General features: G+C 37.1%; 1 protein-coding gene across 1 annotated transcript in view; it reads left to right on the top strand.

Annotated features, from left to right (window-relative positions):
* The first annotated feature begins 716 nt into the window (after window positions 1–716).
* INTS2 (integrator complex subunit 2) overlaps window positions 717–22963 on the top strand; it is a 46167-nt gene continuing 23920 nt past the window's right edge. The window contains exons 1-15 of the mRNA XM_081110674.1: window positions 717–816; window positions 2038–2344; window positions 3014–3152; window positions 4610–4712; window positions 5598–5711; window positions 7208–7338; window positions 7809–7982; window positions 8939–9165; window positions 11288–11413; window positions 13070–13141; window positions 13230–13344; window positions 15792–15860; window positions 17795–17929; window positions 19082–19258; window positions 21107–21215. Of these exons, the coding sequence (XP_080966800.1) occupies window positions 798–816; window positions 2038–2344; window positions 3014–3152; window positions 4610–4712; window positions 5598–5711; window positions 7208–7338; window positions 7809–7982; window positions 8939–9165; window positions 11288–11413; window positions 13070–13141; window positions 13230–13344; window positions 15792–15860; window positions 17795–17929; window positions 19082–19258; window positions 21107–21215 (2017 nt within the window). The 5' untranslated portion in view covers window positions 717–797. The remainder of the gene's footprint in view (window positions 817–2037; window positions 2345–3013; window positions 3153–4609; window positions 4713–5597; window positions 5712–7207; window positions 7339–7808; window positions 7983–8938; window positions 9166–11287; window positions 11414–13069; window positions 13142–13229; window positions 13345–15791; window positions 15861–17794; window positions 17930–19081; window positions 19259–21106; window positions 21216–22963) is intronic.

Genomic DNA, 22963 nt, shown 5'->3' with positions numbered 1-22963 from the left:
AGCCCTTATTTTTAAAGAGATCATCTCTCTGTGAAAGCCTTGGTAGCTATAAAGTACTGTCTCTGTCAAATATTTTTGTTTACAACTCCGAGCACAATGTTTTATAAATAGAAGGTGCTAAATACAGGACGACTGAACCAGGCACTGGAGATAGTATGAAACACACAGAGTAGTGGTTCTCAATCTTTTCTGGGAGACCAGTGTTCTTTGAGTTGTTGAAAGTTTTGGACCCTCGTTCCAGAAGACATGCCAAGCAACTCGCAATTTCCGCAGGTTCCAGAGAATTCCCGAATCTCCATTCATCGCGCTCCAAGGATCCATAGACCCTAACGCAGGAACCCTGAAATGAGAGGTTTAACCTCTGACTGTGTGTGAGGTCGAGAGGGAAGGAAGGCTCGGGGATTAGATTACTTTTTAAATTTTTCTACAAATCCTGGGGTTCTAGAACTTTGGTGCAGGAGGGCATAGGCAGAGACGGAAGAAGAGGACAGTGTATTCCGGTGAAAGAACAGTGGGGACAATTTTAACACTTCTTTTACCCACGTTAAGCCAGGTGAAGCCGAAACTGCAGCTCGAAGGGGCTGAATGACACCGCGGGTAGAGTCAGGGAAACAGACTGACAGCAAGTTCTAAACCCTCCGGAGGGGAGAGTGGGCGGAGCAAGCAGCGGGGGAGGAAGGGGCGGGGCCGCGCACGCGCACCCGGGTGTCCGCGCCGACGTCTCTGGGTTTTCTCTCGCAGCCACTCTTCCTTTCAGTGCAGTACGGTGGCCGACGGGAGCCAGACGCTGGGGATGAATGAAGGTGCTGGGTGCAGGTTGAAACAGTCTCCTCCGCTTTCTGCTCCCTTCAGCCTAGGTTCTGCCTTAGCGCGGAGGCCCCATCCAGGCCCTCCGCACCGCTGACCCGATTGGCCCCGGCGTCAGACTTCAGGGAGACCGGGTCGGCTCAGGGCACCGCTGGGGTCGGGGAGTCCAGATGCTCGCCTAGGCCCGATTTCGGACCGCGCTCTCGATTTCTACCGCGTCCCGCCTCTGGGACGCGGATGCGGGTGGGATCCCGGTTGGTTGGAGGGCAGAACCGAAGGTCTGAAGCTTCCGCTTCTCGGACCTCAGCACGTCCCCTGGTCCTGGTCGGCAGCCCGCCCGCTTTTCTCAGCCCGAGGGACTGGTGGGTTCTCGTTACACCGGGGGCGAGACCTATGAGCACACAGGGCGCCTCTGCTCCCTCAGCCCGCCCCCCGGTGCGAAGGCCAACTCCTCTAGCTTAAAAGCAAAGCAGCGTTTCTGCCCACGACTGGTACCCATGATGGCATTGGCTTACTGACCCCTGTGTTTTTTTTTGTTTGTTTTTTTAATGCTTCTGATTACCCCTGAGGACAGAAAAGTGCCCGAGTGGGACTCATCTGTCGCCCATAGCTAATTGCACCTCCCGCCTCCACAGCTGGTTGTCACCCAGCGCACACGGGATGGTGGTAAGGCCTCCAGAGTTTTGAATCTGACATTGCCTTTGGCTCCTGAGGCCATTTACCAACGCCGACTCCTGCAGCGTGGAAAGAGAAGCCTGACATTCTTTAACCTGTTGGCTAGGCATGTGAAACAAGAGGGACAGAAGAGGAGCGTTCTTCACCATGCCGTCGGCTTATTTTTATTTTACGTGTGGCACTCAGAGGACTGGTGTCACGGAGAAAGCTTTGGGCTGAGATATAGTAGATGAGGATTCAGCCTTGGCTTTTGCCTCTAACTAGTAATAATACTATGGGCTTGTTACTTAATCTCTCTGCCTCGTATTCCTTCTTTGCCAACTAAGAGTATTTGAACAGAAAATCCCTAAAGCTAGAAGAGACATTAATAGACTATTTTCTTTCTCATTTTCCAGATGGCCGTAGAAATGTAGGGAGCCATTAATTGTTCCAGGAACTGATTGTCAACACAGGGGCCTATTAAAGATAAACCACATTTTCCAGGGTATTTAAAAAGAGGGTGTTCATACGTGTGGGAGTTACATCCCTACTTTTTTTTTTTTTTTTAATCATTAGGACCAATAGTGACAATGACGGAGTGTACAAGCCTTCAGTTTGTCAGCCCCTTTGCTTTTGAGGCAATGCAGAAGGTGGATGTTGTTCGTTTGGCATCGTTAAGTGACCCAGAATTAAGACTTCTCCTGCCCTGCTTGGTGCGGATGGCACTTTGTGCTCCTGCGGACCAGAGCCAAAGCTGGGCCCAGGATAAAAAACTCATTCTTCGCCTTCTCTCGGGAGTGGAGGCTGTCAACTCCATTGTTGCCTTGTTGTCTGTGGACTTCCATGCCTTGGAACAGGATGCCAGCAAAGAACAGCAGCTTCGGTAACGTTATGTTATACAATATGCAGATTGGGATTTACTTGGGCTTGCCAAAGAAGAAGGAATCAAATATCTTTTGGAGCTTTGTGGGCTTTTTATTGGATGCACGCCAAAAAGAGAAGATTGAGAGTCTAAACTTTGGAGAGTATTTTACTTGGTTTTCTTTCTACTTACAGTGAAAACTCTTTTGAATTTCCATATCATAAAATGTTGTGTAGAGAAGTTTCGATACACACACTATTGTATTCCGTCTAAACTGATTAGACCAGTTACTCTCAGTGGGAACTGGGTAGAGTAAGTTCCCCTAGAGTAGAAGGATTTATTGGAATCATCTGAGAGGTTTTTTTTAAGTTTACATGGAGTCTCCAATGTGAGTCTCTGGGCGGAGGTTTGTTCGTCCCTGCCCATTGTGAATCCAACAATGTGCCACTGCTGTTAATGGAAGTGGGTATTAACTGTCATTTGTGATGGAGTCTTTACATTGGTTGTAAATTCCTGAAGTAGATAGGCAAACTAAGTAGTAATTCAGAAGTAATTTCATACATTCATGAAATGTATGAATAGAGTTCATACATTCTTTTGTAGATTATTTCAACAAAAGATAACCTTTTTGTTATTACTTCTATGCCACTGTTCTCATAATTGTTGATTTACACATTTGTACTTTATTAGGCATAAACTTGGAGGAGGTGCTGGAGAGAGCATCCTGGTATCACAGCTGCAGCATGGACTAACATTAGAGTTTGAACACAGTGATTCACCTCGTCGATTGCGTCTTGTGCTTAGTGAGCTGTTGGCAATTATGAACAAGGTACATTTATTTGAATTACAGCTCAAAATATGCATGAAGCAGAGACAAGAAGGCAGGCAGGATGCTTCCTCTTCTACACATATTTCTATTGGTTATATAAGTGTGTTCCTTTCAAAGATTTGAAATGCTATTAAATGCCTGCCTTAAAGGCTTTCTTTCTCTTATTACTGTTTTCTCTCATGTATGTCTCTTCTGTGTTCTCCAGCATAGGAATTTTTTTTTTATATGGAATTAATACAATGGCTTCTTGATAATTAGATAAGATTACCAAATTTGATTATACCATTATAGGGTACAGTTTCCACCATAAAATGTTGTGATGTTTAACTGAAAAATGTACACAGTTCCTTCAGACACTGAGTATTAATAACCTCTATATAACAGTGAGTAGGGAATATCAAAGCTGAATTGGATGTAGGTCATTGACTAGCCTTACTCACTAGATGACTGAATTGCTTCTGTACAGTAAAGGCTATTCAACTTCTCATGTCAGCAAAATGATAGATTATTTTAGGTTATGCACCTGTGGGTAATTATGGCTAATTGAAACTCTTGAGTTTTAAATTTGTGAATGTCAGGGCTCTATCATACAAAGAACTAAATTAGATTTTCATAGTAAGATGGCTTAAATTAGATTAGGCCCAGAGTTTTAGGGGAAAAGTTATTTACTGTTCGATTTCAAGGTCAGTTAATTTATAATAAAGTTTTATAAATTGTGGAGAACCCCCCGAAATTCTGTTTCCAAATAAAATACTTGGTAAGGGGAGAGGGGCTCATCAATTTTAGATAGTTTTTAAGATATGTTATAAGTCTTTAAAAAATTTCTTTCTACTATAATTATTTTATTTTACTCTTTTCTATTATATGGAAAGTCTTTAATTTCAACCAATATTTCTCCTACATATTTTTCTCAATAACCTCACTTGATGTCTCTAATAAAATAAGTGACCTTTCTGTTGTGGAATGTTTCTGGCATATAGGAAATGTGATAAAACTACTCTAGGAAAGTTTTTATAAAGTTAGTAGGTACTTTTGTTGACTTAAATTTTTATTCTTTGTTTTTCTCACAATTCATTCAGCATTGAACATGAATTTATATTTGTTATGCTACTTTAAGTTTACAGGTTTTTTTTTTTTTTCTTTTTTCAGCTACAACTTATGTAGGTAGCATTTCTAGTTCATTTCTTTGGATTGTCTTATCTTTAATTCCAGATGTCTCCAAATATTTATATAGACATAAATTATAGAAACCCATACTGTCATGTCTGAATAATAATTAATGTGACTGTTAATTGGTTACATTGGTTCAAATGTATGGAATATTGCATATTCTGATGCTGTGTATTAATGACATATTAAGAGACGTGGGGTGCAAGCTGAACAAATAATTACAAAATTAGTAAGGAATTTAATTACCTAAAATTAATAGAGTTTATATATATATATTTTTAATTTAGGTATCTGATTGTAGTGGAGAATTTTTTATCAAGTCATCTGAGCTATTTGAGAGTCCAGTCTATTTGGAGGAAGCTGCAGATGTACTTTGTATTTTACAAGCAGGTACTGTAATGAATGCTAAGATACATTTCAGTTATAGTTTTTTGTTAAATAATACTGTATCACTTCTTAACTTGGAATGTACCTTAAAAAATTAAGTAAAAAATGACTAATAGTATGCCCTGGTTGGTGTGGCTCAGTTGATTGGAGCTCACACCAAAAGGTCACAGATTCGAAACCAGTTATTTCTCTCTCTCTCTCTCTCTCTCTCTCTCTCTCTCTCTCTCTCCCCCTCCCTCCCTCTCCTTCTCTTTTCCCCCTCTTCTTTTCCCTCTCCCTTTTGCTTTCTCTAAAATCAATAAAATATATCATTGGGTGAGAACTAAAAAAAAAAAAAAAAAAGCCCTGGTCAGTGTGCTCAGTGGTTAGAATGTCAGCCTGCACACTAAAGGTTTCGGGTTCGATTCCTGGTCAAGGGCACGTTCCTGGGTTGCAGGTTCAATCCTTGGCCTGGATCAGGGTGCATGTGGGAGGCAACCAATTTATGTGTATCGCTTACATCAATGTTTCTTTCTCTCTCTCTCTCTGTCTCCCTCTCTCTTTCCCCTCCCCCCTTCCTCCCGCCCCACACTGAGGACCAAGCCCACAAACCCAGGCATGTACCCTGATGGGGAATCGAACTGTGACCTCCTGGTCCATAGGTCAATGCCCAACCATTTAGCCACACTATCTGGGTGGAACTGAGCTATTTTTAATTTTATTTAATTTAGATTTAAATAACCACAGGTGGTTGGTGGCTGTCCTACTAGACACTTCAACTCTAGACTGTGAAAAGAAATGGCCTTAATTGCTTTTAAATGACATCAGTGAAATGTCAAAAGATGTTTAATGTAAATGCAATGAAATGTTGCTCTGCAGCAGTAACGCTGCCTTTTTGTTTTCTCATAGAGCTGCCTTCCCTGCTTCCCATAGTGGATGTAGCTGAAGCCTTGCTACATGTTAGAAATGGTGCCTGGTTCTTGTGTCTCTTGGTGGCCAATGTTCCTGATAGTTTCAATGAAGGTAAATATAATTTTGAAATGGGATATTGAAGAGATTTACTTGGGCATGTAAGGACCTCTGTTTGAGCTAAGAAGAAACATTTATGGGGTTTTGATATTTTTTGTCTTTTGAAAGTTTATTAGTGTGCACTAATTTTAGAAATATTGAGTTTAGAGGTTTCAAAATTGCGTTGAGATTAACATTTTAAGTACAGTGAGTATGTAGCAAATTTTTTTTTTGCTATTAGGCACCGGTGCTATATTATGACAATAAAAAATACCAAAGGACTAGAAGATATAATCCCAATGCTCAGGGAGCAAAGAGGAGAGGAGACATATATCTGTGAAATAGCCAGGGAGCAGTCAATGCATGGTATCTGTAATCAGAAATACCAGCAATTAGGCCGTTGTTTTTTAGCCTTATTGCTATCAGTTTGCAGAAAAGTAAAGGGTAGAAATTAAGAAAAATCAATTGAAATTTTTCATGTCTATTTCAAACTACTAGTGATTGAAGATTATTATTTGGGTCGGAGTGATATGAAAGTAAAAACATTATTGAGTAAGGTAATTTGGGAATTGGGAGCCACGGAGGAAAAAAACACTGAATCTGGGGGTTATAATTTCTGGCTTTGTCAATTATACTTTATGTGATTGCCATCAAGATACTTCACATCTATAAAATGGAGATACTGATATTTCTCTTACATTTCTAAGAGATTATCACATGATATGCAAAAGCTCTTTGGAAGCACTGTCCTTACTAATTTTCTGTCTACTTGTTCCAGTAGTTACTGAGGGAAGGGTGTTGATATCTCCAAACATAATTGTGGATTTCCTTTCAGTTTGTTGAGCCAGCAACTTGGGCATGTGCCCTGACTGGGAATCGAACTGTGACCTTCTGGTTCATAGGTTGTCGCTCAACCACTGAGCTACACGGGCTGGGCTTGCCTTCATTTCTTGAAAGATATTTTCATTGGGTATAAAATTTTAGGTTGACATTTTCTTTTAGCTCTTTCAAGATGTCATTCTGTTCTCTGTGGTGATTTTTATTTCTGTTCTGTATATAATGTTTCTTTTTGCCTCTGGCTATTTTTATTTACGTATTTATTTATGTATTTATTTATTTATTCTGGCTACTTTCTTTGTTATCACTGATTTTCAGAAATTTGATTATGATGTGTCTGGATATGATTTCTTTGTGTTTATCCTGCTTGGAGTTTATTGAGTTTCTCTGTGTTTTTAATTTTCATCAAATTTGGACAAATATATTTTTGTCTTCTATTCCCTTTCTCTTTTTGGCTCCTTGATATTATCCCACAGGTCACTGTGCATATTTTAAGCCTTTTTTAAAATTCTGTGCTTTATTTTTACCAGTTTCTTTTACTATGCTTTCAAGTTTCCTAACCCTTTTCTTCTGTAGTGTCTAATCTGCATAAATGATTGCTTCTCAAGGCTAAAAATTTTTTTCTAGCTTTTTACTTACAAAGCTTAAAGTAATAGAGGCTATTCAATGTTCAGTTTGTAGAGGCCTGATCAAAAATGGAGAACGACAGGATGAAGAAAGTCTTGGAGGAAGGCGCAGAACAGATGCCTTATGCTTTTTATGTAAAATGAATCCTTCTCAGGCTCTCAAGGTCCGAGGCATGGTGGTAAGAGGTCTTATTTTTATGAGACAAAAGACTTTATATTAGGACCAGAAACTCTTCTCAAGATGGTTTTGGAATCTTGTAGAAAATTATAATTATATCCTGGATGTATTACCTTCCTCTCTGGGTTTTTATGTTTTGTGATACTTCTTCCTCTAAACTTTAGAGCAGCGGTTCTCAACCTGTGGGTTGCGACCCCTTTGGGGGGGTTGAACGACCCTTTCACAGGGGTCGCCTAAGACCATCGGAAAACACATATATAATTACATATTGTTTTTGTGGTTAATCACTATGCTTTAATTACGTTAAATTTGTAACAATGAAATTGGGGGTCACCACACATGAGGAACTGTATTAAAGGGTTGCGGCATTAGGAAGGTTGAGAACCACTTCTTTAGAGGCTTTAGATTCTGAACCATCCTGGCTCTTTTCCTTATGATACTGAGTTCAGTTTGTTTTCTGTGCTGTGTTAGGTGGAAGAATGTCACTTGCCAGGCCTTGGAGTAGCTTTGACATTGGATCATACTAAAAATGAAGTTAGTGAAGATGGAGTGACTGACTTGGTTTGTTTTGTTAGTGGTTTGCTTCTTGGAACAAATGCGAAAGTCCGGACTTGGTTTGGAACTTTTATCCGAAATGGACAACAGGTGAGGGATAAATGTCTGTATAGGTCAAGGATCAGGATATTTTGGCAATTAGTAAAAGAGGAAGAAACACTTTGAGAATGATGTCATTAGACCAATAGTTCTCCAATTTCTTAGCTGCAGGACCCTCCTAACATTAAAAAAAAATCATTGAGGATACCAAAGAGCTTTTGTTTTTGTGCTTTTATCTATTGCTATTTATCAGATTAGAAATGAAAACAAATATTTGAAATATTTATTTAAAAATAATAATCTATTCAGTGTGAACATAACATCTTTTAATGAAAAATAGCCATATTTTCCAAAATTAAAAAAAATTAATGAGAGTTGTGGTGTTTTTACATTTTTGCAAATCTCTTTAATGTCTGGTTTCATAGAAACTGTTGGAGAACTGCACTATAATAGTAAAAAAGGCCAATAATGTCTTAGTATTATTAACCAGTTAACTGCCACCATGTTTTGAATTTAATTAAAAAGGTCTGCCGCTTGCGTCTATAGACGCTTACGGCGTACAAATGGTTAAGGACACATTTTTTACCCGGTTTCCCTGAAAGCGTTTGGGAATCTGCAGAGTCCTAAGCATATGTCACTAATAGCAGAGCTGTTCTTTAAACCCAAGGTCTGTGTCTCCAAAATATGACCACTTCTATAGCACATGTGACTCCATTAGTCATTATGTATTTGAAAATATACCATTTTAGATGATGTTTTACAATTCAAATTGTACTTAATTTAGTGTATTCTGTACAACCAGTCCAAATTAGGATGAGTGGAGTATTCTTGAAATGAACCAGTGAATTTTGAGTGTGCTCGATTGGTTAAAATGAGATTCTGTAGTTATGACAGCCTCCTTAAAGGGGTCAATTTCAAGTGTTTACCTGGGGAGCTCTGTTTGAACTTCCTTCTGACTTACTGAGTGTCCCATGCTTGCTTCTTCTTGTGGCTCATATTTCTTACAGAGGAAGAGAGAGACCAGCAGTTCTGTCCTTTGGCAGATGCGACGGCAGCTGCTTCTGGAGCTGACCGGCATCCTTCCCACAGTGAGAAGCACCCGCATCGCGGACGAGGCTGACGCGGAGACCGAGCCCCATGTGTCTGTGTACTCGGGGCTGAAAGAAGAGCATGTTGTGAAAGCCAGTGCACTCTTGCGTCTGTACTGTGCTTTGATGGGGATCGCTGGACTCAAGTATTCCATAATTCGATATTTTACCTTTTTGTCATTTTACTTTCTTGTTTCTAATCCCAAGAAAGTGAGTCAAAGGCCTTTTATTCTGAGGATTTGGGTTTTCTGTTGGGCTTAGTTAGTGGGCTGGCCTATATAAAGAATGAAGTCTTAAGGCAAAACATCCTTAGCTGGGATGTATCCATCTCTTTTGGTCTGATGTAAATATAATTATGTAAATATGGGACAAGCCAAAGCAGTTTAAGAAACCTGTGGCTTCACCACAGCTTGACAAGAGTATAATGCAGTGATGGCGAACCTTTTGAGCTCGGTGTGTCAGCATTTTGAAAAACCCTAACTTAACTCTGGTGCCGTGTCACATATAGAAATTTTTTGATATTTGCAACCATAGTAAAACAAAGACTTATATTTTTGATATTTATTTTATATATTTAAATGCCATTTAACAAAGAAAAATCAACCAAAAAAATGAGTTCGCGTGTCACCTCTGACACGCGTGTTATAGGTTCGCCATCACTGGGAGTGATTTGTGAGTGATTGTTTACCAGCCCATGCAGCTGGTTCAAGTAAAGCTCTCCTATGTTTCCTATGACAGCTGAGGTCATCAGTTGATATGATGTGATTATTAAGCATAAGGTTTATCATTTAGTCAGTGCACTATATCCTTTTGAATAATGTCCTCAACTGTTTTACACAATCCTCACTTTGCATGGCTTTGATATATGTGAATTTCAGTTACCACTGTTTAATTAAATATTATGCTCCCTCAACATCTAATGTATCAGTTACCATGATACATTAACCACATAATTGTGTAAAATACCAGCTTTGCTGAGAGCTCTTTAAGCCATAGATTACTGTATGAATAACATGCACATCATGATCAGTGGCCCATTGCATCATTTCTTTTAAAATCTGTCAGCAGTTGGTCACCACACATCGTCAGTTTATGAATAGACAGCAAAGTGGGTGCATGTATTGTCTCCTTGAAACCCATGTGACATTTTATAAAAATAGATAACTGAAGGAGGGGATTAGCCAATAAAGATGAAAGTGAAGCAAAGACACAAAAAGTGGTGCTGTTGGAAGTGGCATTTGAACCAAATGTAAATAGAAGAAATAGCTGACTTGTGAGAATGTTGACACAGCTTCCATTTGAGAGACTCTAGATATGCAGCCAGATGAACTTGTCAACATAAATGAGGAAATTTATTGCGACAAAAAGGATGAAGAAGTTTTAGAGGAAGTGGTGCAGGCAAAAATCTTCACATGAAAGGAAGTCTCAGATATTTCATGACTGAAAGTTCAGGGGATAACATATTGGAAGTTGAACCAAACTTAGAAGGGGGTATGACAGTTCATCAAGGCTTAGAAAAGACATACACTTTGTGTTGTAAGTTAGACAGTGAGAAGACAAAGGCTGTTCAGACTAGTATTGATAGTTTTATTTTTTTACGAAGAAAACACTTTAGTTCCCAATGTGTCTAATATTTTCAATTATAGAGTGCTGTATAAAAGTTTTACCGTGTTTTATTTCCTTATGCATTATAACTGACAGAATTTGTAATGTTTTGACAAAAACAAATTTAAAGGTCACAGAACAGTTGAAATATTCTCCATTGATTATTAAGATCATGATGTGTAATTTCAGCTAATATGTTTTTTTAATGATTTTTTAAGAATTGATTTTTAAAGAGAGAGGGAGAGAGAGAAACATCCGTAAGAGTGAAACATTAATCTGCTGCCTCCTGCGCGCCCCCTACCGGGGATTCAGCCCACAACCCGGGCATGTGCCCTGACCAGGAATTGAACCAGCAAACTTTTGGTGCATGGGATGACAACCAACTAAGTGAGCCACACTGGCCAGGGCATCAGCTTATATGGTTATTTTCATGCTTCCACACTATTGTGCACCGGGAGCAGTGCCTGTATTTGTGTCCAAGAAAGAACACTGGTTGTAAACTCAACAGTGTTGCTTTTCACAACTCAAGATGTTAAAGATTATAAATAGTGAGGTATTATTACAAAGCTTGTATCTGAATGGTGAAACTGTTGGGAAGTCCCTTTTCCTTTTTCCCTTCTTCAGCTAAAAAAAGGAAAGCGTAATCATGTGTTTCTTTTTTAGACCAACTGAGGAAGAAGCTGAACAGTTGCTCCAGTTGATGACGAGCCGTCCTCCCGCTACACCTGCTGGGGTTCGCTTTGTTTCCCTTTCCTTTTGTATGCTGCTGGCCTTTTCTGCACTTGTCAGGTACCTGACATTGCTCTATTTTTTCAAGGTCTGCTTTTGTTTGTTTGTGTGTTTACTTATTTATTTTTTAACTTTTTAAAATTTCAATTACAGTTGACATTCAATATTGTATTAATTTCTGGTGTACACCAGTGATTAGACATTTTTATAACTTACAAAGTGATCCCCCGGTACGTCTTGCACCCACCTGACACCATGTATAGTTATTATAATATTATTGACTATATTTCCTAAGCTGTACTGTACATCCTTGTAACTATTTTGTAACTGCCAATTTGAATTTATTAATCCCTTCACCTTTTTTACCCAATCTCTCAACCTATCTCCCATCTGGCATCCATCAATTTGTTCTCTGCGTCTTTGAGTTTGCTTCTGTCTTGCTTGTTCATTTATTTTGTTTATTAGATTCCACATATAAATGAAATCTTATGGTATTTGTCTTTCTCTGCCTAACCTATTTCACTTAGCACAGTACCCTCTAGGTTCATCCATGTTGTCACAAATGGTAAGACTTCATTCTTTCTTATGGCCGAGTAATATTCCATTGTATATATGTACCACTTTTTTATCCATTTGTCTTTTTTATTTTTTTATTTAAATCTTTATTGTTGAAAGTATTACATATGCCCCCCTTTTTTACCCCAATTGACCCCTTCTAGCCTGCCCCCGTCCCCTGCCTCAGGCCTTCACCTCCCTATTGTTCTATTTGTCTTTTGATTGGAGCATTTAATACATTTACATTTAAAGTAATTATTGATAGGTGTGTAGTTATTGCCATTTTATTAATTGTTTTCTGATTGTTTATGTAATTCTCTATTCCTTTCTTATTCTCTTGCTCTCTTATATATTGAAGGTTTTCTGTAGTGTTGTGTTTGGATTCCTTTCTCTTTATTTCTTGTGTATTTCTCCCATAGTTTTGGTTTGTGATTACCATGTGCTTCATATATAATATACCAAAACTATGTTTATATCAATCTATTGTAAGTTGATGATCATTTAAATTCAAACACATTTTATAATCACTACCATTTTTATTCCCCCATCCATGTTTATGTTTTGTCAATATTTTTTACTTCTTTTGTCTGTGTGCTTGTATATGACCTTAAATTTATTGTTGTAATTACACATGATCATCCTACTTTTGAACATTATTTTTACAAGTCAGAGTTAACTTGCCCTTTACAATCTAAATCTAGGAATTTCCTTTAAAAGTCATTGTTGATGTACTTTTATAACCATCTTTCATATCTGATGTACTGTAGCTGTCTCTTTTTCCCTATATCGTTCTTCTCTTTTTGAATAATGATCACTTATTTTTTCTACAATTTTGAGTTCTCAAAATGTTCCTATAAGTTAAATTTCATTTTCTAGGTAAAAGATGGAAAGGAAATAATTAAGACTTTTGAGAGACTTTGACTACTTACAACCTTAAAGAAAAGCATAGGCCCTCATTCTTCATCTCTACAACTACTTCATACCTACAACTACTTCATATCTCAGTGACAATGGGCAATTCAACACACTATTAATTTGAATTGATATTTCAAAATAGGGAAGGAAAAATAACTTCTACTAAAAATAATTTCAGAATGCTTCCTTACTCCTATGCTGTTACATCTGAGTTAAACCAGTAACATTCTGGTATTTTTTATATAGTACACCTGAACAGGAGCAGCTAATGGTAGTGTGGCTAAGTTGGATGATAAAAGAAGAAGCTTATTTTGAGAGGTAAGAGGACTTCATTTGTTTCAGTTAGCTGAGTAAGTTTTTCTTAATCTCTATTTGGAAATTCATATTTTATTTTCTGTTTCTACAGTACTTCAGGCGTTTCTGCTTCTTTTGGGGAGATGTTATTATTGGTCGCTATGTACTTTCATAGCAACCAACTTAGTGCTATCATTGACTTGGTCTGTTCCACTTTGGGGATGAAGGTAATTTTCTTTTGTCTTCTTTCTAAAGAAGGTTCCTAAGCTGGACATTTTCTTTTAGTGTAAAGTAAATAGATTTTCATGTAGAAGTAATTTAATTTTAATTTAATAGTTTGAAATTTTACCAGGAGGTCTTAGAAAAAATTGCATTATGAAAACATTTATTTACCAGAATAATAGATGTTCAGTGTAGAAAGCTTGGTAAACACAGAAAAGAAGGAGAAAATATAACTTCATTGTTTAGGGATATCAAATATATTATTGTTAACATTCTGGTGTCTGTTCTTTCTTTAAATTGACATACATATTTTGTAATTTTAAAGAATTTAGCAATATATGATGAGCATTTCTTCATATCAAGTATTCTTTTTTTTTTAATATATTTTATTGATTTTTTACAGAGAGGAAGGGAGAGAGATAGAGAGTTAGAAACATCGATCAGCTGCCTCCTGCACATTTCCCACTGGGGATGTGCCCGCAACCCAGGTACATGCCCTTGACCGGAATCGAACCTGGGACCTTTCAGTCCGCAGGCCGATGCTCTATCCACTAAGCCAAACCGGTTTTGGCCATATCAAGTATTCTAATACTGTATAATTTTCAGTGATTCTATCGTCGTCCATCATGTGGACCAGTCATGACTTTCCTAATGGATCCTTTTTTATTTGCTATGTAAATTTTCCAATTTTGGGAAAATTAAAAACCTTATTTATGTAAGTATATACACAGATACTCACACATGTTTATTATCAAATGCTGTTTGGATTATTTCCTTAGGATAAAGTTCTTTGAGGCAGTTACTAACTAAAAGAGTATGATGATGTTAAGGTGTTTAATGAGTATTGCCAGGTTATCTTCTAGAAAGATTATAGTAATCAAACTATTTTCATTAGTGAGTGAGAGTGCCTATTTTTCTTTACTCTCACCATCACTGGCATTACTGAAATTTGATTTTGTCTTCGATTACTAGTGAAAACTATGGTAAATATGATTGTCATTTTTTATAGCTCACAGTGTTGTTTCTTTTTTTAAATGATTTTTTCTCTTTGCTTTCAAAAACTATGTTTTTTAAAAAAATATATTCTTATTGACTTCAAAGAGGGAGAGAGAGAAACATCAATAATAAGAGAGAATCATTGATCGGCTGCCACCTGCACACCCCCTACTGGAGATCGAGCCCACAACCCAGGCATTTGCCCTTGACTGGAATCAAACCTGGGACCCTTCAGTCCACAGCCAATGCTCTACCCACCAACCCAAACCAGCCAGGGCTATAGTGATGTTTTTTGTTTTTTTTTGTAATTTAAAAAATTTATGTGTTTTGGCTGGTTTGTTTTGTGAAATACTTACCAATGGCTCAATGTTTCTCTAGGGATTTTTATCATTTATTTTTTATTTTACTGACTTAAAGGGCTCTTTATATATAAATGATAGGCCATTATGCTGTATATATCACATCTCATCAATTTAAAGACATATTTTACCCAATATTGAATTGAAATGATGTGTAATGTTAATGTGCTAGTATTTCACCCCTCTTTTTCTTGAAAACCTACTAATTAAATCAGTGATGTATTTTATAATCCTTAATGTGGAGAAGTACATTATGTTGTAATTAATTTTTCCCAGTTGTTTTTGCCACTTGGAAATTATTATTTCTTTTTGTGTGTGTATAGTGCATATTATTTCTCGTGGTTCTTACTTTGCTGTTATGCTTAGAAATATTTTTCTTTCCTCAGGTCTATAGAAATGGTCCCCTATATTTTCTTCTAGTGTTTTTGTGGCTTCATGTTTTACATTTAAATTATTAATACACTTGGAGTTTATTTTGGATATGGAGTCATGTGTGCAAATATACAGCAGGTCCCATAACATCGTATTGTTCATTGTCATTTTGTTATACCATTGATGAGATGCTGTGGGAACCTAACTCTTGTTACTCTCAATTAGTCTATGGTAAAATTGGTTTCAATATACAGGGTTGGGCAAAAGTAGTTTTATAGTTGTAAGTAAATGAAACACAGAGTTTATTCTTTTATTATTATTTATTTATTTATTTACTTATTATTGTATTTTTTGACTTCTTTGTAACCCTGCTTTTGCCTGCACCTGTTTGTCATTTCTTTCAAAGTTGCAGAACCTAACAACGTTAAGTGAGGACTTATTATAAATATTCCCAAAAAGGTAGCTGCCCACCTCTCTTTATTGAATAATCCACTTCTTCCCACTGACTTGAAATGTCAATAATATTATTTACTAAGTACTTTTATATGTTGGCTCATTTTCTGAGGAAAAACATACTTCAATATTGGATCTGAGAAGCCACTTCTGAAATAGAGTATTTGAACATTAATGTTATATATCACAGTCATTTTAGATAATAAATTTACCAGAGAAAATGGTGCTTAATATAGTTTTATATCCTATGGGAATTTTTTTGGTTGTTTTAGATTGTAATTAAGCCCAGCTCCTTGAGCAGGATGAAGAATATCTTCACACAGGAAATTTTTACTGAACAGGTACTTCTTTAACCTTCTTTCATAACATTCTTTGGGGAAAACGTGTATATCTCAGTTTAAGAGAATAGTAAGGTATTTTCTATTCTTTTTTGTTTCCAGTGATGATTTATTTAATCTTTGAAACATCTGTAAAAATAATCCCATTTAAAATTTACTTTTAAAGCTACTTACTATATACAAAAGCATATTTGAAATTTATATATTTTGGAGATTTTGAGTAGATACTTAGAGTACAGCCTTAGATATTAGTGGTAGGGGTCTCACATGGGGTAATCATTTGGATTTGTCAGAAGAAAAATAAAATAGAGACCTATTTAAACCTTTGGGTTGTGAGGTTCATTTCTACCTAGATTATAAATTACAGTCTAAATTCCTTATTCTTGTATTTACATGTTCTTATTTGGCCTCAGTACTTGGAGAGCTTGTTTGGAGGTTCTAGCAGGGGAGCGCAGCTACTCGTATACCCTTGACCGAAGACCGGTCCTCTCCTCGGGGGGGGGGGGGGGGGAAGGTCGTCCTCTTCGACCGAGCGCGCAGCTTCGGGAGGGACGCACATGGATCGGTGAGGGAGGAGGGGGACACCCGCCTAGCCAGCCAGATCAGCCGAATCAACCCTGGCGATCAATGGGGTGACAGATGTCGCATCCAGATCGCCCTCACATCCTGGCCTCAGTACTTTGTTTCCATGGTTATTCCCAAGGATATTTTATTTTTTCAGTGAAGGAGACTGTTCTAAAATTTAACATTAATTCTCAGGTTCACTTGTCATGTTAAACCTCAGAATACAAAAATATATGTCTTAACAAATGAAATATTTACAAATACTCATGGATCCATAATTTTTACTTTAAAAATTAAAAATAATTTGGGGAGATGTTATTATTAGTCGCTATGTACTTTCATATGCTCAGCTATATGCACAAAATATTTTTATTGATTTCAGAGAGGAAGGGAGAGGGAGAGAGAGATCAATGATGAGAGAGAATCTCCGATCAGCTGCCTCCTGGTTCATAGGTCAATGGCTCAACCACTGAGCAATACCAGCTGGGCTAATTGTTGTTTCTTTTAGGGTAATTTCTCATCTCTGTATCAGAGTCTTCCTTTTCCCCTCAGTGCACATACACTCCCACATAACAGTCACACATTTTGAACTAACTAGAAGACAATAGAGATCTGTGCATGCCACTGAGGATAACAGTAAAAATTTCGGTTTATATTTATGTGATACTTTATAATTCACGTATTTTTCAAAAAAATTTTTCCACCTCACAAAAAAGATTTTGAGGCAAGTAAGTCTCTATTGTCCCATTTTGTAGATATGAAACTAGACTTAGAAGATAAAATGACTTAGCCAGAGTCATTAAGCACAGATGATATGGATTCCAAATATATGTATATTTGTTAATCCTCACTCGAGGATATTTTTTCATTGAGTTTTAGAGAGAGTGGAAGGGGAGGTGGGGGGGAGGGAGAGAAAGAAAAACATGGATGTGAGAGAGAGAAAAACATGGATGTGAGAGAGACACTTCGATTGGTTTCCTCCTGCATGGGTCCCCACATGGGCTAGCAATTGAACCTGCAACCCATGTAAGTACCCTTCACTAGGAATTGAACCTGAGACCCTTCTGTGTGGAGGCTGACATTCTAACCATTGAGCACACTGGCCAGGGCCCAAATTTTATATTTTTTAACATACTATGCTACTATCAACATATCTATCTTTAAAAACAAGTTAAAAACTTAGAGAACATCACAAATCCTATTTGTATGCTACCTTATCATTAAAAAATAAATCATGTAACAATTGTTTCTTATTTATTTCTAAGGCCTATTCTTGTATTAAGTATGGACAGTCTACCTTTTAATCCTCCCTCTTTCAGAATAATTTTGTATTTAGTTCTATCATATGTATTAATACTGCGTTTCCCTTTTAGGTTGTCACAGCTCATGCAGTTCGAGTCCCTGTCACCAGCAACCTGAGTGCCAACATTACTGGTTTTTTGCCTATTCATTGTATTTACCAGCTTCTCAGGAGTCGTTCCTTTACCAAGCACAAAGTGTCAATAAAAGTATGGCCTTACATTTATATTTTAAGCTACACCCTCAGTTAATGTTTTTTTCCCAGTCCTGGTTCATTTTTTAGGCCTTTACTGTGGGTTTTGTGTATGAAATATATCTTCTTAGAAGTCATTCACATAGGTATAGTAATTAGGAACTTAATTTTAGTTTTTTTAAATAATAAAAATTTAGTTATTTACAAAATGTACAGTGTTAATAATTCATTTATATTCTCATTAATAGCATATGACTATTTCATTAAGCCTTAGTAAGAGATTGCCATTTTCTATACTAGTAGTTTGGTTTTATTCACCAAACTGAGAAAGTTGCTAGTCATCCATAGCCAGCTTGTACATATTTTTATATGTTTTCAATTTGTGATAGTTGGCTATGTCAAACAGTTAAAAGGGCCTCTGAGGAAGGGCTGAATCCCAGGAGGCATAGAAATCTGTTTGAACCTTTTCTAGAGGCTCTTTTATTTATAAAAAACAATGAACAATATGTGCATTTTTTTCATTTTTAAATGAGCAATATGTGCATTGATATCACTTTTAATTATCCTTGTTTTTATGATTTATTGAAGTTATTTTCTAGCTAGTTGGTGTCTTCTACTTTGTATTTTTAGCAAGTGAAATAGATACGAATTAAGAATCCAAATGCACACCCAACATTTCTGCATGTCCGCAGTCTGTGTAGAGAGTTAAGTGACAGTCTCTCATAAGCGGTTTTCAAAGCCACTTTCTTGATCCATCTGGGAGTTTGCTCAGTGAAGAACCATTCCTCTTCCTAAATTTCTCTCTGCTGTGAGGTCTTCTACAACAACAGATAAGGTGCTGTATATACAGATATAGCAGGGACTTAGTTTTCTCGCCACTACTTAAAAACAAATTAAAAACTGAAAGTTCAAATCCAAAACCCAAACTCATCATTTTAGATTTATCTTTCACTGGACAATATTTTCAATTAGATATAAAAGTAGTTCATATTTTTAAATCAAAGACAGTGTGAAATTGAAGAATATATTTTTAACTGCTGAAAGTTAATAGTGAGGTGCACTGATTCCTAAATCATGTAAAATTGTATGTGCTATTAAAATTTCACTTGCTTTTTCTTATTGCCATAATTGATTTAGTGCCTATCACCTTTTTTTTTTTTTTTTTTAGGACTGGATTTATAGACAGCTATGTGAAACCTCTACTCCACTCCATCCTCAATTACTTCCTCTGATTGACGTGTACATAAATTCTGTACTTACTCCTGCATCTAAATCTAATCCAGAAGCCACAAATCAGCCAGTCACAGAACAGGAGATACTTGACATTTTCCAAGGAGTCACTGGGGTAAAATAGTGATTTTTTTTTTTTTTACATTAATAAGCTTATTGTTCTTTTAGTTTATTCTTTAACTTACTTCATTTTTCTTTTACCAATTATTAGAGGACTTCTAGGTGGTTCTGGATTAAAATGGGATTAAATTTCTTTAGATTACTTATAAAAATTTAAAGAATGATATTCCAAGTATTTTGTTGAAGAGGCATCTTTTAAAGTATATTTTTATTGATTTCAGAGAGGAAGGGAGAGGGAGAGAGAGAGAGAGAGAAACATCAGTGATGAGAGAGAATTATTGATCGGCTGCCTCCTGCATGCCCCTCACTAGGGATGAGCCCGCAACCCGGGCATGTGCCTTGACTGAGAATCGAACCATGACCTCCTGGTTCATATGTCAACGCTCAACCACTGAGCCACACCAGTCGGGCGAAAGGCATTTTTTGAGGAATTCTTTTAAAAGCTCACTTTAACATCAGGCATGCCTGGAGAATGTGTGTTGATCAAAGGACTATGTAACATCCAACACAGGTTTATTTAGCTTCCCGTGATTTTAGCTATACCTAGATTCATTTGTTGTAAATTTGAAGAAAATATTTTTCTCTATTTTTTTTTTTTTTTTTTTTTTAATATATTTTATTGAGTTTTTACAGAGAGGAAGGGAGAGAGATAGAGAGTTAGAAACATCGATGAGAGAGAAACATCGATCAGCTGCCTCCTGCACATCTCCTACTGGGGATGTGCCCGCAACCCTGGTACATGCCCTTGACCGGAATCGAACCTGGGACCCTTCAGTCCGCAGGCCGACGCTCTATCCACTGAGCCAAACCGGTTTCGGCTTTTCTCTATTTTTTAAAAGGAAAAATAGTCACATGTTTTAACAAATATATTTTAATGTGTAATACTTTTTTAGGAGTTCTTTTCTTTCTTTTTTATTTTTTTATTTTTATTTTTTATTTATTGCTTAAAGTATTACAAAGGGTATTACATATGTGTCCATTTTATCCCCCCGCCCTAGACAGTCCCCTAGCCTCCCTTTTCCCCCAGTGTCTTATGTCCATTGGTTATGCTTATATGCATGCATACAAGTCCTTTAGTTGATCTCTTACCCTCCTACCTCCTGCCCCCCAACCCTCCCCGGCCTTCCCGCTGCAGTTTGACAATCTGTTTGAGGCAGCTCTGCCTCTGTATCTATTATTGTTCAAAAGTTTATAATGGTCTCTATTATCCATGAATGAGTGAGATCATGTGGTATTTTTCCTTCATTGACTGGCTTATTTCACTTAGCATAATGCTCTCCAGTTCCATCCATGACGTTGCAAATGGTAAGAGTTCCTTCCTTTTTAGAGCAGCATAGTATTCCATCGTGTAGATGTACCACAGTTTTCTAATCCACTCATCTACTGATGGGCACTTAGGCTGTTTCCAGATCTTAGCTATGGTGAATTGTGCTGCTATGAACATAGGGGTGCATGTATCCTTTCTGATTGGTGTTTCTGGTTTCTTGGGATATATTCCTAGAAGTGGGATCACAGGGTCAAATGGGAGTTCCATTTTCAGTTTTTTAAGGAAAAGGAGTTATTTTCTTTATGGTAATTTCAGATAAGACTTTAGACTCCTGTAAACCTTTTTCCAGACACGGCCTGATGGGATTTCTGTTGTGTAACAGCTGTTGCCCTTCATCTCCCATGCCATCTCAAATTTAATTTAAACTTCAAATTGTCTCTCTGAGTAATGCAAACACAGCAATGTTCCTCCCGTTTTGGGACCAGCAACACTGAATAGTCTATTTTGAGTACTTTTGCTATCAAAAAAGCATTCATGAAATTTAACATTATTTTAAAGCATTTCTGTTACCTCCAGAGTGACAACACCCGCCTTAGTCAGCGTTTCAGTATCACAGCACAGCTTTTGGTGCTTTACTACATACTGTCTTATGAGGAAGCTCTCCTAGCAAACACAAAGACTTTAGGTAAGTTGTGCATGGGGGAGTGTTTCTAGTGATAGTTCATTTTATTTGCTTATATTTTGTTACTCCTCAAGCTATTATATGAGAAAGTCAGGTCAACTACTCTGACAAGCTTCAGCATCATTCTGTAGCAGCGGTTCTCAACCTGTGGGTCGCAACCCCTTTGGCGGTCGAACGACCCTTTCACAGGGGTCACCTAGGACCATCCTGCATATCAGATATTTACATTACGATTCATAACAGTAGCAACATTACAGTTATGAAGTAGCAACGAAAATAATTTTATGGTTGGGTCACAACATGAGGAACTGTATTTAAAGGACCAGAAGGTTGAGAACTACTATTCTATAGTCTTTGCAGTGTAGGCATTGTATATACTCTGATGCATGAATACATCTATGTTACCCCTTCAGGCTCAGTCCTTAGGCTAATTTAATAGATAACTGAATTGCCTGTATTTTAATAATTTTAATGACTTTATTAACTAAATGTAAATATAGAGAGAATCTCTGGAGTGATCCCGTGAGAGGTGACGGAGATGGGATATAGAAGACAAATGGAGGGATTGGCCTTGCTTGGAGAATTTTTTCCCTTGATATAGATTTTTTTTCTAGTTCTAGTTTCTTATCTCCAAGGGGAATAAATAACTGCAGAATATGTCACAGCATGGGAAAACTTTGCTCTTGAATAGCCAAAAAGATAATTATCTGCCTCAAATTTATTCCTGTCTGTGAAGTTGTATTGTAATTTCAGACCTTGTTAACTGTTCTGTTTTGGCCCTAATAATAAACATTAACAGCCACCAGGTAGCTATAGAAAGCTCAAATATGGAATTCCTGAAATTTGAGGTTGAATGAAGTATTAGGATATCACAGTCTTTTTTAAAAAGTGTGTATGTGTGTACATGTATATATTTTTTCACATACACATATATTTTTGGTTTTAAAAATATATAATACATGTGTGTAGTTTTAGTTAAATATTGTATTAATCCAAAAGAATATGTGTAAGAAATAAAGAGTAATATAATAAATCTCTGTGTACTATTACCCAGTTAATATATGAGCATTACCATTATATTTCTAGGTTTTTGGGGGTTTTTTTGGTCTTAAATATGTTTTTATTGATTTTAGAGAGAGTGGAAAGGAGAGGGAGGGAGGGAAGGAGAGGGAGAGAGAGAGAGAGAGAGAGAGAGAGAGAGAGAGAGAGAGAGAGAAACATCGACTACCTGCCTTCTATATGCCTCCTACTGGGGATTGAGCCAACAACCTGGGCATGTGACCTGACTAGAATTGAACCGGTGACCTTCTGGTGCATGGGATGATGCTCAAACAACTGAACCACACCGGCCAGTTTTTATACTTAAAAAATGTTTCCTATTTATTACATCTAAAGACTTTATTACTAGGTAATACAGTTTATTTTTAGATACTTTTGAAGTTAAAGACAATAGTGATTAATATTGAACATATGAGGAACTATAAAGCAGCCAGTGGAATCCTAAATGCAATCTCATTCCTTTCTGTTTTTAATCCTCATCCAAGGACATGTTTTTATTGATTTTTAGAGCAAAAGGAAGGAGAGAAAGAGGGAGTTGTGAGAGAAGGAAGTGAAATTTATAGTGCCCAACTTCCTTTAAAAAGCATCAGTCACCACAGTTATACATGATTAGATTAAGACTGCTGGAATCATGAGGCTTTAGTTTAAGCCATGTGGTCATGACTGTATTTGGTCCTCCTAATGGGATTTGG

This window comes from Myotis nattereri, assembly GCF_964212035.1.
Source record: "Myotis nattereri genome assembly, chromosome: 16".
NCBI lineage: Eukaryota > Metazoa > Chordata > Mammalia > Chiroptera > Vespertilionidae > Myotis > Myotis nattereri.
The sequence above is the reverse complement of the archived record's forward strand: the minus strand, read 5'-3'. Positions and strand labels throughout refer to the sequence as shown.